This window comes from Chanodichthys erythropterus, chromosome 16, assembly GCF_024489055.1.
Source record: "Chanodichthys erythropterus isolate Z2021 chromosome 16, ASM2448905v1, whole genome shotgun sequence".
NCBI lineage: Eukaryota > Metazoa > Chordata > Actinopteri > Cypriniformes > Xenocyprididae > Chanodichthys > Chanodichthys erythropterus.
This window is the reverse complement of record NC_090236.1, coordinates 11467289-11488643: the sequence shown is the minus strand read 5'-3', so window position 1 is coordinate 11488643 and position 21355 is coordinate 11467289. Positions and strand designations below refer to the sequence as shown.

At 36.1% G+C, this 21355-nt stretch overlaps 1 protein-coding gene across 5 annotated transcripts in view; it reads right to left on the bottom strand.

Annotated features, from left to right (window-relative positions):
- The window catches only part of LOC137003917 (CUGBP Elav-like family member 5), a 176332-nt gene that overhangs the window by 35193 nt on the left and 119784 nt on the right, over window positions 1–21355 (bottom strand). For 2 of the 5 annotated variants that reach the window (XM_067364215.1, XM_067364217.1), the window contains exons 4-5: window positions 5117–5245; window positions 3028–3107 (exon numbers count right to left, since the gene is read on the bottom strand). In XM_067364215.1, the coding sequence (XP_067220316.1) occupies window positions 3028–3107; window positions 5117–5245 (209 nt within the window). Of the gene's footprint in view, window positions 1–1086; window positions 1109–3027; window positions 3108–5116; window positions 5246–21355 lie in introns of all 5 variants that reach the window. The other 3 variants (XM_067364213.1, XM_067364214.1, XM_067364212.1) reach the window with 2 other exon arrangements.

Here is a 21355-nt window from a genome sequence, read left to right as displayed (position 1 = left end):
GGGATACCATCAGAGCTAAAACCGCCAGCTGTTCTTACCCAGACATTTGGCAAAAGGTCTAAATCCATAATGAAGGTGCACTAGGCAGCAATATAACAAAGATATTCGATAGGTCAAAATAAACGAGGAGAAGCTTTGTAAAAAAATTATACTGTAATCACAGACATTGCGATCCGGACAGGATTAGATTTCTCAAAATGGGTCATTTGCTCTGTAATTTTGTGCAGGAAAAAAAACAGACTTGTTTGATTTAGACAGAATTACAATCACAATGCAAGTCTGTGAAACACGCATTTACCTGACCTTCATGGGGAAACTAGTCGAGTTCGAATTTAAAAGAGGCCATATTATGATCTTTTACAAAGTCTTGATTTTGTTTTCAGGCTCTACTAAAACAGGTTTTCATGCTTGAATGTTCATAAACATTTTTTTTTTTTTCCAGATATTCTCCATTGTTGCAGTTCCTCTCTTCCTAGTCTGTCAGTAACAATGTTTAGTTCCTCTATGAAGCCCCTCCTTCTGAAAAGCACAATGTGCTCTGATTGGTCGACTGGAGCAGTGTGTTGTGATTGGTCAAGCGTGTTTTGGAAATGTCCAGCCCCTTACCATAAACATGAGTTTCAACACTCTACTAACTAACTCACCCAGGCCCCGCATCTTTGTTTTGCGTATGTCTTGGGCAGGAATTATTTAAATGAGGGATATTGTGACGTGTTTGTTCCTGGAAGAAAACTCAAGACTACAATGGAGGCGTTTCAAGGAGATCAGAAACAGTGACACTGATATAGAGAATAACTCTCTTTGGATTGCTTTGTAACTTTGCAGACCTTTTTCATGCTCAAACCGCAACATTACACAAGAAAGAAAGAAAGAAAAAAAAAAAGCTTAAAATGGTGCCTACGTAGGCTGCTCACTAGTTTTGGAACAAGCCTTTCAATCTCTCATTCTGTCGTCGACTATGTAAATGCTTTAATTATCGGTATGCAAAGTGTGTGAGTGTGAGATACGGCCTTGAACGTTTCATTTGAGGATAATTACTCTCAAGGTTGGGCTGATCTCTAAACACACATTTACAGTGGTTCATCAGAAGCATTTCTGCACTACCCATCTTCCCTCTCTGTGACAGTTAGACACTGTGTTTTCCCTCTGTTTGATCGTCTGTAGCCTTCCCTGTCCTTTTCTTTCTCTCTACTTGTCCTGCTCTCAGGGGATGGAGAAATACACCTCTTTATCTGTCCTTTCAATGTGTGGCAGAGGAATTATTCATTTGAACCTCCGAGTGAGAGAGAGAGAGAGGTGGGAAAACATGCAGAGTGTGATAAAAAGAGTGTGAGCTGTAGAATGGGAAGGGAATGTTCAGAATAGCGTACTAGCATACTGCCCGTACTATATTGCCAAATACAATATGTATACTGTAAATTTTTCTATGTGAAAGGAATACCCAGATGGCCCATGAAGAATCTGCAGCATTTTTGGTGCTGATTTTGGTGGAAAAGCTGCATAATTCTGCAAAATAGACTAGGAACGAAAATTATCCACTAAAATTCGGAGAAAATTCTGTCATAATTTATCCACCCTTATGACATTTCAAAACTGTATGACTTCCTCTATACAGCAAAAAAAAAAAAAAAAAAAAGGAATGTTGTAATAGTGGTTCTTTTCCATGCAATTAGACCACAACTGCGACTAAAACTTCTAATATTTTGCAAAACCATCATACAAGTAGCTATTCAAGTCCTCTGAAATCATATACTAGCTCTGCTGTTTGTGGGAAACAGGCTGAAACTGAATATTTATTATTATTAAATATTAAAATGAATATAAAGCAGTCTCCCAATTAAGATTATCATTGTTTGTGCAAGTTAAATATTAAATATTTGTATTAATATAAATAAATAAATAATTGTATAATAATAATAATAATAATATAGTAAATACATAAACAAAATAGTTTTAAGATGGTTTATATATAGTTTGTTATTTTGATATTTGTAAAAAGATAGTGGTCTGTAATTTTTTATGTGCAAGTAAAATATTAAATATTGTATTTGCATAAATAAATAGGTTTATGATGAATAAAAAATAAATGAAAAACAAATAAATAATAAAATACCGTTTTAAGATAAAATAAAATATTTCTAAGAGTTTGTTATTTTGATATATTTAAAAGACATTACCCTTTATTTAGCTACTTTTTTTGTTAGCAGATTGAAAAATAAATAAAATAACTTTTAGAATGTTATTTAACAATTTTAACTATTAAAATTAATATCATGCAGTCCCCCTAATTAAGATTCTCAGTTTTTGTAAGTAAATAAATAAATAATATGCACTGCAGTATATGCTGTGTAGTAGTGTTGTAGTACTCGAGACCGGTCTTGGTCTTGAGAGCATTTTTTGAAGGTCTCTTATGATGCTGTTTCTCTTGTGAAGCACTTTGGTCAGTCTTGTGGCTGTTTTAAATGTGCTATATAAATAAAGTAAACTTGAAACTTGAAACTTGGTCTTGTCTCAGTCTTGTCTTGGTCTCAGACTAAGAGGACTCTCCGAGGATATCACTATATTGCCGGTTTATTATCTGATTTATTTGTTAACATAATCAGTGTCATTGGATGTAAAGTCTTGGTCTTGTCTTGGTTCCAACACACTCTGGTCTTGGTCTTGATTTGGTCTACACTACTGTGTAGTAAGCAGTAAGCTAGTACTCTATTCAGAACAGTAGGTAGGATGACAGCAGCTCACTGATGCTGTTTGAGCTCAACACATGACAACTGCTCACTGCCTTCAACATCAGCTGTGCACGTGTGAGCTCGCTGTCACATGAACATGTGTGTGCACAAATGACATAGTGAGTTTATGTTCATGCATATCATATCCATTCATTTATTCAATATTTTGTGAATGTGTTGGAGAAAGTGTATATTTAGGTCACTTTACTTTGTTTAAAAGTACAAATATTTCTTGTCATCTCTCAGTTAATCCGAGCTCATAAAAGCTGCATGTATGATAGTGTGTGGTTGTACTCACAGGCATGGTCTGACTCCCGTGAAGCCCGCTGATGGCAGACTGAGCCTCAGTGTGTGTTGAAAACTTTACAAAGGCACAACCTGCAAAACACATGCACACACACACACACACACACACACACACACACACACACACACACACACACACACACACACACACACACACACACACACACACAAAAAGAGCATAGAAATAATGAGGAACAGCAGTGGAGGTTATCTGCAGAGGACTGTGTGTCTCTGGTGAATGCAACACTGGAGATGAGAGAGAAGACGTGAACATGCACACAAACACTCACTGCAGTTTCTTACAGCACCACATTATCCTTATAAGAACACCATGATATCTCTTAGAAGAACTGTTTTTAAACCTATGAAGCCGTATTGTATTTAATAAATACATTTCTAAATTACCAACATGATCAAAACTTTGCTGCAAAACCTGTTGCACACCATCTACTACATGCCTTCTGTTGTTTAAGTAAGAGGCCCTTTAGCATATTATATATATATATATATATATATATATATATATATATATATATATATATATATATATATATATATATATATATATATATATATATATATAGCTTGTCAAATTTGCCCATGTTTGGGTGTGACCAAAAACACGATGTTTTGTGTGTGTCTCTTTAAATGCAAATGAGCTGCTGCTCCCGGCCCCCTTTCCAGAAGAGGGCGGAGCTTTAACAGTTCAACAACAACAAAACTGGAGAATCTGACGCAGCCAAGATGAGGATTGTCAGTAACGGTGTTCAGCCTTACATTGTTCAAACCGGAGTCGACACTGATGGAGAGACTCAGGAAGAAGTTACAACTTTTAGAATGAAACTGGACGTTTCTGAATGGTTAGTGGATAAATTTATGTAGTTGCTGTGGAGTTGATTCAACTTTTCCACTAGCATGTGACGTCATGTTCATCTTTTATTCAAATCCAGCGTTGAATTGATCATCATTTGTGAAGCAGTTTGGTGTAAAATGACGACATGACGACAACACTCTACTAAAACAACTCTTCCTCTTCTCTAAAGCAGCCCAACATGGCCTCACTTCCTTTGCTGCATGCTCTCGGGGGCGGGGTTTATGTAAATATTAGGGTTAGTGATGTCATCTTAAGGAGATAAAATAGGATATTTATAAACTGATATTTATATGCATTTTATGTCAGTAGTCTGATATACTGTTATAAATATCTCATTGATTTACATTACAAGCTATCAGAATTTCATCTTACTTTTAGACCATATAAATATCAGCAACTGCATCAAATTCCATTTTTTTGCTATATTTTGGGCCTGTGAATAAAACTGAGTTTTCACTATATTCATACTATTTGAGCCATTGTAATATATATATAATATATATATGTAATATACAAATATATTAGATTTTGTCAAAAGATTCAGCATAACTGTTCCATTTAAAAAAAAAAAAAATTCCTGTCTATTATTTAATATGTCAGGCTGTACAGTGTTGAGCATCACAGGACATCTGTGCAGTGGAGGGTCATGTGACTGGACGGATGCTGATCATCAAATCTTCATGATTTCATGTCGACTTCAAAATCTCTTACGTCGATTCTCTCTTCACACGTTTCAAACACGATTGACCTTTCTGACACATTTTCCCTCTTGCAGTCCGTTAATGGACACAGCGATTGGAGTCCGTGTAAATAATTCCCGCCTGGACCGCGCTGGGGTTTGTCAGGTGATATCGGCACCCTGCGGCGGAAAGGCTTCACCTGACGCCCTCCAGAATGGATTCTGCCACGTTAGCGATGAGAAACCCATCTCAAAGTGTTTCAGCAGAGCGTCGGGTTGACGTGCGTGTGTTTGAATAGACTGACGCGGTGAAATTGAATGTGTAAATGAAAGCACTTCTGCTGCGGCACTCAAGGTTGAACGCTGCTTTTCTGTTTGTTTGTTCTGACTTTGTCTTTTTCTGTAGAAGGTCACTATTCTTTAACTGCTCAGAATATAAAGTACATCTCAGACGAGAACACGCGGATGTCTGTCATTCACTAGCAAGCACATAAAACTGCTGTGAATGCTGAAGAGAGATGAACTCACCTTTACTGTTTCCATCAGGGCCTCGTAATACAGTGCACTCTTCAATGACTCCATAGGGCTCAAAAAGGCGGTACACATCCTCTTCTGTCTGCTGCTTATTCAACATGCCCACAAACAGCTTCCTGTCCTCTGAAATACAAGCACAAATAGAGAATGCTGTATCATCTCAGATTTTATCTGCTTTCACAGTTAAATTTTGCAGGCCGTCATTGAGACTTGGGGCAGATCGTATTCATTGTATCAAATGTGATGAAAAGATAACCCTGGATCTTGTCAAATAATCCCAAAACAATAAATAAACAACATATCTTTCTGTTGCATCTGCACTCAAAAATAAGCATAACGCACAAGCGGTGCAGTCCGACCCACAAACAAATGACTCTTTTGAGCTGAGACTTTAAATCAATGAATCAAAAAGACTCTCAATTAACCGGTCTGAATCAATGTACTGAATGCTACAGTGAATCAATCAGAGCAGTTACTGAATCAGCTTACTGACTATGAATCCTGTCTGGCTCAAAATTAACAACACTGTTACAATGTTAAGTGCACTTGGTTTGAGAGACTTGAATCAGTATAATTACTGACTGAATGCTCATATGAAACATGTTTCACATTCACAAAAGTAGCTTCTTTAGTAGTTTATATACAGTCAAACCACATTTATTCAGACACCTTGAACATTTCATTCATTAATACAGTTTATTCACTATATTTAAAAACAAATGGTGATAAAAAGATCTCAGAGTTAAAGGTGCCCTCGAATGAAAAATTGAATTTATCATGGCATAGTCAAATAACAAGAGTTCAGTACATGGAAATGACATACTCAATCTCCATTGTTTCCTCCTTCTTATGTAAATCTCATTTGTTTAAAAGACCTCAGAAGAACAGGCGAATCTCAACATAACACCGACTGTTACGTAACAGTCGGGGTGTACGCCCCCAATATTTGCATATGCCAGCCCATGTTCGAGGCATTAGACAAGGGCAGCTAGTATTAAATGATTAGTCCACTTTTAAATAAACTTCTCCTGATAATTTACTCACCTCCATGTCATCCGAAATGTCCATGTCTTTCTTTCTTCAATCGAAAAGAAATTAACGTTTTTGATGAAACATTCCAAGATTGTTTTTCCATATAGTAGACTTCAATGGGCACCAAACAGTTGAAGGTCAAAATTAGTTTCACAGCAGCTTCAAATTGTTCAACACAATCCCAGATGAGAAATAAGGGTCTTATCTAGAGAAACCATCACTCATTTTCTGAAAAAAAAAAATTGAAAATTATATAAGTTTTAACCAGAAATGCTCATCTTGAACTAGTTCTAGTTCTTCTTCTTCTTCTCCTCTATTAGAATTCCAGCAGTGTAGACACTGATAAGTGTATTACTGCCCTCCACAGGTCAATATTTTAACTAATTGTTATATACTATTGAACTAGCATATTGCATATAAAAATTAGTTCAAACTTTGACCTGTGGAGGGCAGTAATACACTTAACAGCGTCTACACTGCTGGAATATAAATAGAGGAGAAGAAGAAGAGAGCTAGTTCAAGATGAGCATTTATGGATATTACTTATATAATTTTCAATTTTTTTCAGAAAATGAGTGATGGTTTCTCTAGATAAGACCCTTATTTCTCATCTGGGATTGTGTTGAACAATTTGAAGCTGCAGTGAAACTAATTATGGCCTTCAACTGTTTGGTGCCCATTGAAGTCTACTATAAGGAGAAAAATCCTGGAATGTTTTCATCAAAAACCTCAATTTCTTTTCAACTGAAGAAAGACATGGACATCTTGGATGACATGGAGGTGAGTAAATTATCAGGAAAAGTTTATTTAAAAGTGGACTAATCCTTTAACGTCTGGATCTGTGCACAGCTGAATCATCAGACTCGGTAAGCAAGCAAGAAAAATAGTGAAAAATGTCAGATGGAGCAATAATAACTTACATGATCCATGATATCATGATATTTTTATTGATATTTGTAAATTGTCTTTCTAAATGTTTCGTTAGCATGTTGCTAATGTACTGTTAAATGTGGTTAAAGTTACCATCCTTTCTTACTGTATTCACGGAGACAAGAGCCGTCACTATTTTCATTTTTAAACACTTGCAGTCTATAATTCATAAACACAACTTCATTCTTTATAAATCTCTCCAACAGTGTAGCATTAGCCGTTAGCCACGGATCACAGCCTCAAACTCATTCAGAATCAAATGTAAACAATATAACAGTATACAAAACTCACATAATCCGACGCATGCATGCCGCATGAATGAATAACACTTTTTAAAGATCTATTTGAGTGTTATATTAGCTGTGTAAACTTTGTTTATGCACTGTTCAAGGCAAGCGCAAGCTCTGTGGGCGTGGAGCACGAGAATTAAAGGGCCAGTAGCCCTGAATCGGCTCATTTATAATGATGCCCCAAAATAGGCAGTTAAAAAATGAATAAAAAAAACAATCTATGGGGTATTTTGAGCTGAAACTTCACAGACACATTCAAGGGACACCTTAGACTTATATTACATCTTTTTTTAAAAAAAGTTCTTGGGCACCTTTAAACTGTCAGAAAAAATTATCTTAATTATGTCAGATAACACTTAAACAACATGGTCAGGACAAAGTATCTGAATAATTTTTGGTTACAAATTTTACTGGTAGTCCACTGTATGAAGAATGTCACAGTTTATTTTGCTATCCTCACTTACATAAATGAACTATAGTGTCCTGCACCCACTAGTAAAAATATATAAAAATATGAAAATTTTTTGGTTTGAAGGTATATGCTGTATATATTGTGCCGGGTATATTACTTGTAGACACTCACTGATTCCAAATTACACGACAAAAAAAATGTAGTTAGTAGTGTAAATCCATTACATTACATACACATTGACTAAATTTGAAATACTTTTAGATTACCTTTGGCCTTGTTTATCACATTCATTTCAATAGGATAATCTTGTACCATATTGATATAAAAAAATACAAAGAGAAATAAAATATATTCATTCTTTGTTATCAACAACATTATTAAATATTACTTTACGTCAGAGTTTATCAGAATTTCTCAGAATAATAAAATACAATCAAAATAAAACAGTAAGGAGAATCAATGAATTGTGAATAATTTAATGCCATTTTCAGAATTACGTAATCATGTAATCAATAACAAGTAACTGTAGTCTGATTATGAGTATTTTAATAATTTATTTTAATTATATATATATATATATATATATATATATATATATATATATATATATATATATATATATATATATATGTTCTCTTTGACTGTTTGCTAAAGCTAAGTGAAAGCTTCACAGTTGTAACACATCCCAGAGGAGAGGTTAATGAAGGATGTGCAGCCTTTACTGTTTCCATCAGGGCCATAAAGTGTATGTGATTGCGTGTGTGTGTATGTGTGTGTTTGTGTGTGTGTGTGTGCAGGTTTTGGCCTTGCATGGTACTTGATGGCGTTTTACTAATGCTTTATATAGATCCAGCTCCCGTCTGTGTCTCTGGCTGTGAGTGTGTTGCTGTATATAGCTCAGTGCTGATGGGGAGAGACCAGACCTTGACTCATAAAGATGATAAAGTCTGCTGCGGCGTCAGGCCTGGACACTCAGAGAGGCCGTGAGTGTGAGAGAGATGCTCAAATGCACAAACATCAGTGCTTACAGAATTCAGTCTCCATTATGTTTTAACTATATATCCAAACAAAATAATGTTTTCTCAATAATTTTATTTTTTATTTTGAAATCAAGCAGGAATATTGTAGAACTGGAGTCACCAATCTCAAATTCTCACTGGTCAGAGGATCATTCTCCATGAGATTGTGAACTTCTGGCCACATGATGGAGTGTCACAAATCCTTGTGTCGTCCTTGCCATGCACCATCCCAATTGAAGTCAATGGATTCGCAGCATTCTTTAAACTGTAGTGTGTACGTGCCCACAGTTTTAGTGTAGTTGTTGATGCACTGCTTGTGTTACAGCTGTAAAAATAAACACACACCATCACAGCATGTATAAAACAACAGACTCTCGGCACTGAAACGCTCATACATACAAACATCTCACAGCAACGTGCGCGTTTTTACCATCCAAACACACATTCCCAGTGCTGTTTACCCTTGAATCCAAGTTGCATCATCTCTGTGTGTGTGTGTGTGTGTGTGTGGGTTCAGTGCTTTGGAGGCAGTAAGTCTTTGAGATCTTTCTCTCTCTGTCTCTCTGTGCTTCTGGTTGCAGACTATTGCAGTTGAGTTGCAGTGCTATGGATCTCTGACCTGTAGCCTTTAATGAGAGGAACCACACACACACACACACACACACACACACACTGCCTGAAACCAGGCAATACACAGAAATTCTGCTTGGTTCACTGACGCTGATGCTCTCTAGAAACAGACTCATAGGAAAGAGAAATCACAATGAGATCTCTATTATCACAATTGTGTCTCTTCAACAGCAATAGAAATAAATGGAAAATAATTGAGGATGAGAGGAAGAGTTGTTGTAGTAGAGTGTTGTTGTCATGCCGTCATTTTACGCGGGACTGCTTCACAAACGAGGGTCAATTTAACGCTGGATTTGCACAAAAGATGAACATGACGGCACATGCTAGTGGATGAGTTGAATCAACTCCACAGCAACTACATAAATTTATCCACTAACCATTCAGAAACGTCCAGTTTCATTCTAAAAGTTGTAACTTCTTCCTGAGTCTCTCCATCAGTGTCGACTCCGGTTTGAACAATGTAAGGCTGAACACCGTTACTGACAATCCTCATTTTGGCTGCTTGAGATTCTCCAGCTTTGTTGTTGTTGACGGCCGGGAGACACACACAAAAACTGTGTGTTTTTGCTCACACCCAAATAGGGGCAAATTTGACAAGCTATAATAAATGATCTGTGGGGTATTTTGAGCTGAAACTTCACAGACACTTTCTGGAGACACCAGAGACTTATATTACATCTTGTGAAAGGGCATTTTTGGTCCCATTTAAATCTGAAGAGTACATTTTCTGCGCTAGTAGTGGAGCCAAATGGAATTGAACAACTCCTAAATATTTACAACTAACAGCTAATCCTGCCTCCTCTAGTTGAGATGCTCAAACAAAGCAATGTTTTGTAAGCTCCACAGTCACAGTGTTTTGGGAAATCAACCTTACTTAAAAGTTGTCTCTGCATAATAAGCTGGGACAGAAGAAAGTATTTTAACATCAAATCTCTCGAGCTGCGAAAGAGCAACCTGTGAGCAATAAAATGCTCCTCGCGGGAACTGTCACTTTGATTGACAGGCAGACTCAATTGCTGATGATGCAGATAAATTACCTTATCCATCAATAAACGCATACTACAGAGACACCATATTTACAATTTATATTAGACCACTGAAGCGTCTCTCTCTCTCTCGTGCCAGATCCTGCTGGCCACAATTCTAATTATCCGCACAGACCCCTTCATTTGCTTCTCATTAGCATGTTGAATATTCATGAATCTAATCTGTTAGCCCCTCCCTCCCAGGGGTCCGTTGGAATCTACACACACCAGCTTTGTTCCAAAACCTAGTTAGCTGCATTACACACATGTACGTTGCATCTCAAAAGTAAGTGACTTATTTGATGTCTTAAAATGCTGTCTTGGTAGGTTTTGGAACAGATCAACTTGTTCTCTTATTGGTGTTAAGGCACGTTCACACCAAGAACAATAACTATAAAGATAACTAAAATGATAACTACACACCAGCTGACGTTTATTCATTCTGTTTATTCTAAGCTCATGCTGCAGTGTGGATGTCTGTCGCTTTAAATGCTCGAGCTCTTTAAAGACTGTTGTATTCTGATTGTTTGTCAATGTTTTTATCGTTCATCAGCTGGAAAAAAATCATTCTGAAAGTGATTTAAACAATATAATTTCTCTCTGCAGTCATCGTTATAGTTGTGCTGTGGACTCTGCTATATTTTTATATTTAGAATGATTTTTAGAACTATATCTTTATCGTTATCGATATAGTTATCGTCCTTAATGTTTGTTACTTAGAATAAACATTAACTGAAAAAAATATTTCAGCTACTTGTCAGTGTTATTTTAGTATCACTGAGATACAATTATTATTTTTTATTAATATTTTAAATCAGTTTTTATTTTTATATTTTTCATTTCAATTTTAGTTAAAATTTTAGTCATTTTGTTGTGTTTTTGTCATTTTTAATTTTTTTTAAAAATGTCTCTATAGTTTTTTTAAATTTTTATTTCAGTTTCAGTTTTAGTTTTAGTTACTTTAATACTTCAAGTTAAACTAAATTAAAATGAGGCATTCAATAAGCTTAAGTTTTATTGTATTTCAGATAATGTTTATTTTATTTCAAGTAACTAAATTTTTCAATTTCAGTTTATTTTCATTTACTAAAATAACTATATATTATATATATACTGCATATATATATATATATATACACATTTAAAAATAATAATACTACTATAAAAACGACAAAATTACTAAAACTTTAACCAAACTTAAAATGAAAATTGAAAATATAAAAATAATAATAAAAAAACCTTCAAAATGTAAAACTATAATAAAACTATAATAGTATCTCAATGATACTGAGGTAACACAGAAAGTTAATGATCAGCTTTAATGAAACATTTACTCTGAAAAGGTTTTTAACATTGGAGAAGAGCTTTCATTTTTATTTCTAGCAGTATGTGCATTTATGTGTGAGGAAAAAAACCACTGGTTTGTGTTCTGTCAGAGAAAGGCATCAGAGAAATGAGAGGAAGAGAGAATAGAGAAGCGGGAGAGGCTGAAGGGACATGGGGAAAAGTGGGAAAGGGAAGGAGAGATGATGCAAGAATGAGTTAAACGTGTGTAGTCCAGAGCTGCGCTTCTTTGTGCCGGAGGGAACTTTAATGTTCAAGACCTATTTGGCAATAAAGGACACACACACACACACGTTTAAAATGTGCCACTGGGGTTTGGAGTAAAAATTGGAAGCAGTGTGTGTGGACATCATCTGAAGGATGAGTTTATAGCATGCCTGGATAACATCTGGAGCTGAATTGCCCAAAAAAAACTGAACAGAAGTGAACGCAAACACTTCTACTTAAAGTCGGCATTAAAAAGAAGTTGCAATGGTCTTTTCTTCCCTGTTGTGATGTATATCCATGTTAAATGGCTATTCAAACAAGAACAAATGTAGGGAGGGGCTTGATTTTGCTCATGGATAATTGATTGGATGGTTGTGGTTTGCTATTGGTCGATAGCATGTGAGTGACAGATTGCTCCACCCTCGCGCCAGTGAACATGTCATCAGAGAAGAGAATACGCTTTACGAGGCATTTAAAAAAAATAAAATATATACATATGATTTGCACGGATAAATCATTATAATAAATTCTGTATTATTCCATAAAAAAACAAAAAAATGTCCATTTAAATTGTTATGGTGACTTTAAGCATGCTTTAAGTGGATTATGAAAGGTGCAAGACTATACTTTTTTAATGTAATGCAAGTACATAAATGCATTCTCAGTGTTGCCACAAGAGGCACTAAAAGACCAGATTCTCTGATAGGCTAAACAATAGTGTGTTTTGTGCATTTTCCAGGACCTATGGCTGTCACATAGACAGCTGTGATTTCTCAGGACACTTATTTCACTGATATCTGTCAGGTAGTGGGACGTTTTCTGTATGCTGTTGTGTCAAAATATTGCTTACGGCACATTTAAATAATACCTACAGGATTTCACACACATATACGCACAGTGTTTTGCTCAGTATGTAATCTCGGTCTGCCTCGGACTGACAGAAAACTCGCTGCAGATCAAATAAATGCCTTGATTAATAAATCAGGAGACATTAGAGTCTGTCAAACAGTGTTTGATGATGACAGAGCAGCGGACAGAGACTCCAACGAAACGCTGAGATTTTCTATGGCGCTCGGACCCTCTTTTTCTCATCCATAAAGCATTCTACCAGATGATTTGAACTGTTTAAAAGATGTGGCCAACACATGGGTCAAAGAATTAGATTTTGAAGTGACCTTAAGATTTCAGAAGAAGATTTCAATTTCAAATAAATGCTGTTCTTTTGAACTTTAGTCATCAAAGAATCCTAAAAAAAAAAAAAAAAAAAAAATCAGAGTTTACACAAAAATATGAAACAGCACAATTGTCTTCAACATTGAAAAATGTTTGTTGAGCAGCAAATCAATATATTATAATGATTTCTGAAGGATCATGTGACACTGAAGATGGAATGATGCTAAAAATTCAGCATATATATATATACACACACACACACACACACACACACGCACTCATAATTCACTCCAGTACATCTGTATATCATGTAGGTGCCATTGACCACACAACAACAACTCTCTGATGGACTCCTACAGAAATAAATGAGCTGCCCTTTTCACCCTAATCTTAACAGACAGCAGGAGCGAGACACTCCTCACAGCTGCAGATCCGGGACAGTCTGTCCGGCAGGTGGAACGTTACAAATCTGCAGAACAGCATGATTTCAGACTTTAAAGTCTTTATGTGTCTGTTCTCGACTGAGACGGGAGTATAAACCTGCTCTTGACACAGAAATCAAACCGGCTGTGTGTGTTTGTGTGCAGACAAAGAAACAGAAAGAAAAACCTTTAATCTGCAAGGAGAACAGTCAGCATTTTACATGGAGAGAAACAAGGAGGTTTATTTCATGCATGGAGTTTAAATTCTGAAGCCTAAAGCTCAGATTAACCTCTGACCTTGAGTCCAAATCCTGATCAAAACCACAAAACACTGATCACATAAACAGACATCAAATGAGTGCAAAATTAGCTTTGCATAGATGGAACGGTTATCTTAAAGTCTCCAAACTTCAACATTGGTGCTTATGCGGGCTGACCTTGAATCCAGTCTGTGTATCATTTTACTCCTTCAGTGGTACCTGACAAAATACACTAGTCATATTTCAGAGACAACGTGTAGAATTGCAGCAATACAGAGAAGTGTTAAAGGATTAGTTCAGTTCTTTATTAAAATTTGTCATCCAAGAAGTTTAGGTCTTTCTTTCTTCAGTCGAAAAGAAATGAAGGTTTTTGAGGAAAACATTCCAGGATTTTTCTCCATATAGTGGACTTCAACAGTTGCCAACGTCCAAATGTCAGTTTCAGTGCAGCTTCAAAGAGCTCTACACGATCCCAGACGAGAAATAAGAGTCTTATCTAGTGAAACCATCGCTCATTTTCTAAAAAAAAAGATAAACTTTTTAACCACAGATGCTCATCTTGCACTGCTCTGCGATGTGCCACGCATTCCGTAATCACAATGGAAAAGTCATGCTTGACATAGGTGGAAGTACTGATCCAGTTTCTAAAAAAAAAAAGGAAAAAAAAAAAAGGTAAAAACAATATCAGATGATTTTGAAGTTTGAGTTTTCAGCCCTACCGCGGTACTTCCGCCTACATCACGCGTGACCTTTCCAACATGATTACGTAATGCGCATCGCAGAGCAGTGCAAGATGGGCATTTGTGGTTAAAAAGTATATATATATATATATATATATATATATATATATATATATATATATATATATATATATATATATATATATATTTTTTTTTTTTTTTTTTTTTTTAAATGACTGATGGTTTCTCTAGATAAGACTCTTATTCCTCGTTTGGAATCATGTAGAGCTCTTTGAAGCTGCACTGAAACTAACATTTGGACCTTCAACCCGTTGAACCCCAGTGAAGTCCACTATATGGAGAAAAATCCTGGAATTTTTTCCTTAAAAAAACTTAATTTCTTTTCAACTGAAGAAAGAAAGACATAACATCTTGGATGACAATCCTTTAACTAAAACTATTAAAATGGTTTAGAATTTTTTTTAAAAATATTTAATTTTTGTTTATAAATATTAGATTAAAAACTTAAAAATGATAAATGTTGCTTTGGTAACTAACTGAAATAAAATAAGAATAGTAATAAAATTACACACATTAAAGTTAAATAAAATTAAAGTTAAATAGAAATATAAAATGTAATAAATGACAAAAGCACATAAAATTACTAAAACTGAAACTATAAATTTGAAATGGAAACTAAAAAAATAAAAATAAAACCCAAATCAAAACATTAATAAATACTACAATAGTATGTAAATAATACTAAAATAACACTGTTTTAAGTATTGGCACTATATAAATAATGCGGACAGTTTATCAAATCTTTGATGTTGTTGTTGTTTTTATTTCATCTATCACTTGTCATTTTTTCTTTATTTTCTTACTGGCTGTTTATTTGTCTTGAATAATTAACTTCAAAAGCCTTAAGCAATGTTTACTGAATAACACTTGAAGACTTCTTATATTTGCTTTCATTTAATTTCTTAATATTTGTATTGAAACTTTAAAAAAAAAGCACAGTGTTCAATAGTATATTAGTGTTGCTCAGGTATTGACGCTGATATTCTTCTGGTATTGCTATGAACTATTGAAATGTCGGCAACATGACAACCCTGGGTGACGTGCAGGTATTGAGAAAGGAGTGCGTGTCCTAGAAACTAAAAACAGAATGGCAAATGTTCTGACGCACCTGTAATGCTGTCATTTCAGAACCGAGGAGGATCAAATATTCATCCTAGCAGAGAAATCTAGCCGAGATCCCATCCCGCGCTCCTCTATAAAACAAGATCAGCTCAATCTCTCGTCCCCAGCTGAGCCCGGCACACATTCACAGTAACTCCCGTCTCAGATGGCCTGCTGGGAAGGTCCCGCTCAGAGCTGGAGTGTAATTATTCTATATCAAACCATCCGCTCCCTGGGAATAGAGTGAGCTTACGGTGACAATACAACTGTATTTATAACACACACACTTTGTTTTAGTGATGTTTATTTGTACGCTACAAAATCGTCACTCTGTGGCCTTTTGAAATTCACAGGAGATTCCGTAAGGAATTTTCAGTTATTATTGTGTTCAAATGACACAGAAAATGGAAATAGCTACAGCCACAATATGATGAAACATTTTTATAACAATATTGTATCAATTATATTTTAGTTTGTTTGATTACTGAAAATTCTGTGCACACAAATTTAACTTGCTAACATACGCAAAGCCATCAAGGTGGTTGAAAATACATCCAGAGAGTTAACAGCATTCCCATTCATCTCTGTGAGTCATTTAGCAGGCACTTTTATCCACAGCGACTTATAAATAAGCAGTTGCTCGGCTGGTTTATTCAGCCTTGGAACTATTCAACCACGTTATTTATTTATTTTTCAAGACAATGAGTCTTAATAAGTCATAAATGCCATGTGACTGATCACACTGTATGAAAGCTCCTTGCAGCAGACAGTGAAAAAACATACATTTATTTCACTGGAGGGAGGGGGAAATATATTTATATATATATATAATAAACTACAAATAAACAAAAACACTGGCAAAACATCTAATATAATATAATGACATTTTACTGTACAAATTTTACATTTTAGATTGCAAGTGCTAGCGACTGATCATACTGTTTTAAAACTCCTTAAAAAAAACTAACTAAATAAATAAATAGATAAAAACTAACCAGTAAATCATCCACTTTAATATTTTTTCCGCATTTCACGTGCGGCATGCTTTTTGCCCACATAATGATGCAGTTACAGCATCTAACCAGCAGGAGGTTACTGCAAAACTAACCAACCAACACTTAAAGGTTCATGTTTTTCATAAACACTTGTTTTACTGGTTAAAGCTCTCTTCACATCCTGATGTGAATGTACAAAAAATGTACAAATATCTTCTGTAGAAGTCTCAGGACCAAAAAATGTTCATCAAATAATTGCATTCGGTCCGAACGCAACGAGAGGATGTCCTATCTGCCTGTCAACCTATGTATTTCCTTACCTCCGCGCACCTGCTTAAGCAGACATCACATGTCATCAGTGTGATCCATGAGGTTATGCAAACAAACAGCAGCTGCCTTTTACAGTTACTCCTGAACCAAAATGAGCTTATGCTGTGCTTAAGCCATCTCTTAATTATGGTAATTACAACACGTGAAGATCTACTCGAAGCTGTTCACGTCCTCGGATCTGGATTTATGCATTTCTACCTCAACACTATCCACACCGAAATGAATCTGCATCAGTCAGCCCTGTTGAATAAAACAGCACATGCTGCTTAGGCATGTTTTGAAGCATGACAGCTGGTTTGAGCTGGTTTATGCTGGTCCTAAGCATTAGCTCCAGCTCATGACCAGCATAAAGAGTTGTTAAGACAGACTTGTTTACATTCATTATTATTAGCTTTGCAGACTGGCATTGGAGATGCTCTAGGATCTAATGCATTCAAAGCTAGCTTGCTATTGCTAGCCTCTCTGAAATTGCCTACCCTACCTTTAATTTCCGTGCAGACAGTAAACAGGCAAAAATATGACACGACACAAAATATTTATATAAAAGGTAAAAACAAATAACTGACGGCAAGGTTACCAAAGGCCTAATACAATTTCTCATGAAAGATACTGCCAAATCCTGCAAAAGTCACAGGCGAAGACATGAAAATAACCCCTGCTCAATGAAATCCTTCAATATGAGATCTAGAGATAACCAAATCCTTCAAAAGAAGGTTAAAATGAGAAAATATATCGTGCAACTCAGCAAACACTCACAGTAAAATAATGTATTTTAAGCGTGCTAAAATAGCACAGTGAATTATAAATGCCTTGCCATTTGTAACCAGATATTTTGCATCTGCGTAATATTACAGCAAAACTCAAATTTGAGCATTTCACAGGTTTCACAAGCATCCATGTGCATGACGTCGAGTCTTTTATGGATGTGCACTGACAGATGTGCAGTGCACTGACACCTGGTCTCTGAACGCAGACCGCTCTGAGTCGAGATATGAATTCCTCCGAGAGCCCAGCGCCGCTCTAACATGAATGAACTCACACTTGAGTCAAAGAGACAGAGAGAATGGGCTCTCCCATCCATCATCGTCATGACAACCTGACAACAGGCCTTATGAGGGACCAAAGATGCTCATAGACGCCTCGGACACACACATGTGCTCCAGGAAAAGCAATAGAGGCTCGTAATGAATCTGCGGAAGGGAAATACGGAGAGAAAATGAATTCATTTGTTCATATTATCATACACTGACATGTGCTGTGATAGGAATCACTACGTTTATAAACATACAAACACATACACACACACACACCCATGCACAAGGATGTGTGTCTGAGAGAGTGAATCTACTGACACTTAAAATAGACACTTGTCTATTCTATAACATCTTCCTCCATCTTCATCTGCGATTCACAATCATTCATCAGATTGTTTGTCAAAATGAAAGATTTTCATTTTCTTCTTCTGTGTGTGTGTGAGTGATGCACAACAGTGGTCCAGCTGAGTACAATGCCACAAAAAGCCACATCAAAGAACACCTGTGAACTGTCAATTGCCTCTGTATTTTATAGGTGATGATTATAGAGAACGCTCTTAAAGTTACAACGCTCAAAGTTCAATGCAAAGGGAGATATTTTCTTTTACATAAATCATTTTTTTTAGGGACTAATCAAGCTTCTTTCTGGGTTAGTGACATCACAAACCACAACATTTGCATAAACCCCACCCCTGAGAACACGCAACAAAGGGGGTGAGGCCATGTTGGGCTGCTTTAGAGAAGAGGAAGAGTTGTTGTAGTAGAGTGTTGTTGACATGTTGTCATTTTTCGACAGACTGCTTCACAAACGAGGGTCAATTCAACACTGGATTTGCACAAAAGATGAACATGACGACACATGCTAGTGGATGAGTTGAATCAACTCCACAGCAGCTACATCTTTATCCACTAATCATTCAGAAACGTCCAGTTTCATTCTCAAAGTTGTAACTTCTTCCTGAGTCTCTCCATCAGTGTCGACTCCGGTTTGAACAATGTAAGGCTGAACACCGTTACTGACAATCCTCATTTTGTCTGCGTGAGATTCTCCAGCTTTGTTGTTGTTGAGCAACCGAAGTGTGAGATGTTTAAGCTCCGCCTTCTTCTGGAAAGGGGGCCGGGAGCAGCAGCTCATTTGCATTTAAAGGGACACAAAAAACGGCGTGTTTTTGCTCACACCCAAAAATAGGGGCAAATTGATTGGATGGTTGTGGTTTACTACTGGTGGACCTCATGTGAGTGACAGGTTGCCTGCCCTCGCGCCAGCAAACACATCATCAGAGAAGAGAGGAGATGTCACTGCAAGAGGGAGGGGAAGTTGTTTGGATTAAAGATTACGAGGCACATGCATTTATTAATTATAATAACGATGTGCACAGATAAATCATTTATGATTTATAATATTCACTCTACTGTACATGAATATGGTGATCAACAGTGATTGGTTTCTGAGTTCAGAGTTCAGATTTAGACGTTTCCCTCTGGCTCTTTTCTCTGAGGTGTAGCCTAATGAATCCGAGAGTAGGATGGACACTGAAAGCAGATGTTTAAATGGTTCCATCTCAAAACATTTTTTTTCCTATTAAAGGACTCGAGTGAATCTCACAAAGACAGAGTGAAACAGCTCATTTACCAAAGCATCTCCCAGGATCCTCATCTCAAACTAATGACATAACAGCCAGAAGGACCAAAGATCTTTCTAAAACTCTCTTTATTCTGTAGAAGACAGCAACAAGGCCCTTTCCTGTCTAAATGGACAGTTATAGTTTAGAATAAGCAATCATGTGGCCTAGATTTGGTCCAAAGTCAAAAGTCTGGCTCTGATGCTAAGGGAAGTGTTTAAAGTGTTTTTGTCAACTCAAACCATCAAAGTTTCAGTCTTGTGTTGATCTCTGAATGCCTTTTAGCTTTGGCACTTTCTGTCTTTGTCTTTCTCCTTCAAAAACACTCACTGTCCAGCCGAACGGCTCCCTTCGCAGACGTAAATCCGGGCGTCTCCCTGCCCTTCACGCTCCGCGCTGGCCGGATCAATGAGCTCTTACATCTTCCATTTATCTCAGGAAACACTCGCACTTGGCCAACATGCATCAGCCTGTAACAACCTCAATTACCCCTACTGAATTTAAGGGGTCTGTGGTAACTGTTTAACATGCGAAAGAATGACAGAAGCTTGTTTAATTAAGTCTTCTTATGACCTAGAGTGTTGTTAGAACACTCATTTGATTATAGAGAGCCACTGTATCTAATGAGAAACATTTGCCTTATGTTTGTACCGCCTAATTAGCATTTTTAAAATCGGGATTGGGAGGTTGGTGTAAATGAAAGGAATATTCTGGGACATTTTCCCCTTAATGTCTCTTTACAACATCTGTGGCATGCTGTTGATTACCACAGACAATAATTTCGTCCTGTCCCTCAGTTTGTATGAACAGAAATGTGTTTACACACGTTTAATGGAAGACTAGCAGACTATAGCTGGAAGCACAGCTAATACAGTTTTAAAATAGGCTATAATACTGTTTAATAAAATAAAAAAAATAAATAAAATAATAAAATAAAATAAGAAATAAAAAATAAAATAAAAACTATTATAAAAAATAAAATAATACAATTAAATTAAATTAAAATGAATAGAAAAAACAATAACCTGAAATAGGGAACAAAGTCTCCTATTCTGTTTAATGTTATATTTTACAAACAAAATAAAAAAAAATAAAATAAACAAAACAAAATACACAACATATAAAATATAAAACAAAATAATTTAATTTTAATTTTAAATTAAAATGAAAGATAAAACAATGTAAAATGAGGAACAGAATCGTAAAGTTAAATTGCTTTTCAGGCATGCCGGAGCGTTTAAAAGCAGAACAATGAAGAACATTGGTGAATTATTCCTTTAAATTGAAAATAAGCCAGAAAATCCCTTTAAATTAGAAGTGATTCTGTTCTGTAAACTGTTGTGTTTCTCCCAACACGATCAGAGTATGGTGACGGCCTCTCTTTACATCCTGTATCGTGCTAATTTGCACCTGTCCAAAAATATCACCCAACGGCGTGAAAAGCGCAGCAAAAGCGGAGGCGCGCGGCATGATGGGACAGGATATACATCTCGGAAAACAGCTCTGAATACCTGACGACTCCAGATGGAGAAATACTATTCATCACTCTGTTTTCCAGGAAAATAAATAGGGTGAAAGGTGACTCTTTTAGATTATGATTTTAAAACAGCAAATACTGTATCCCAGGGAGATTTTATATGAAAGCG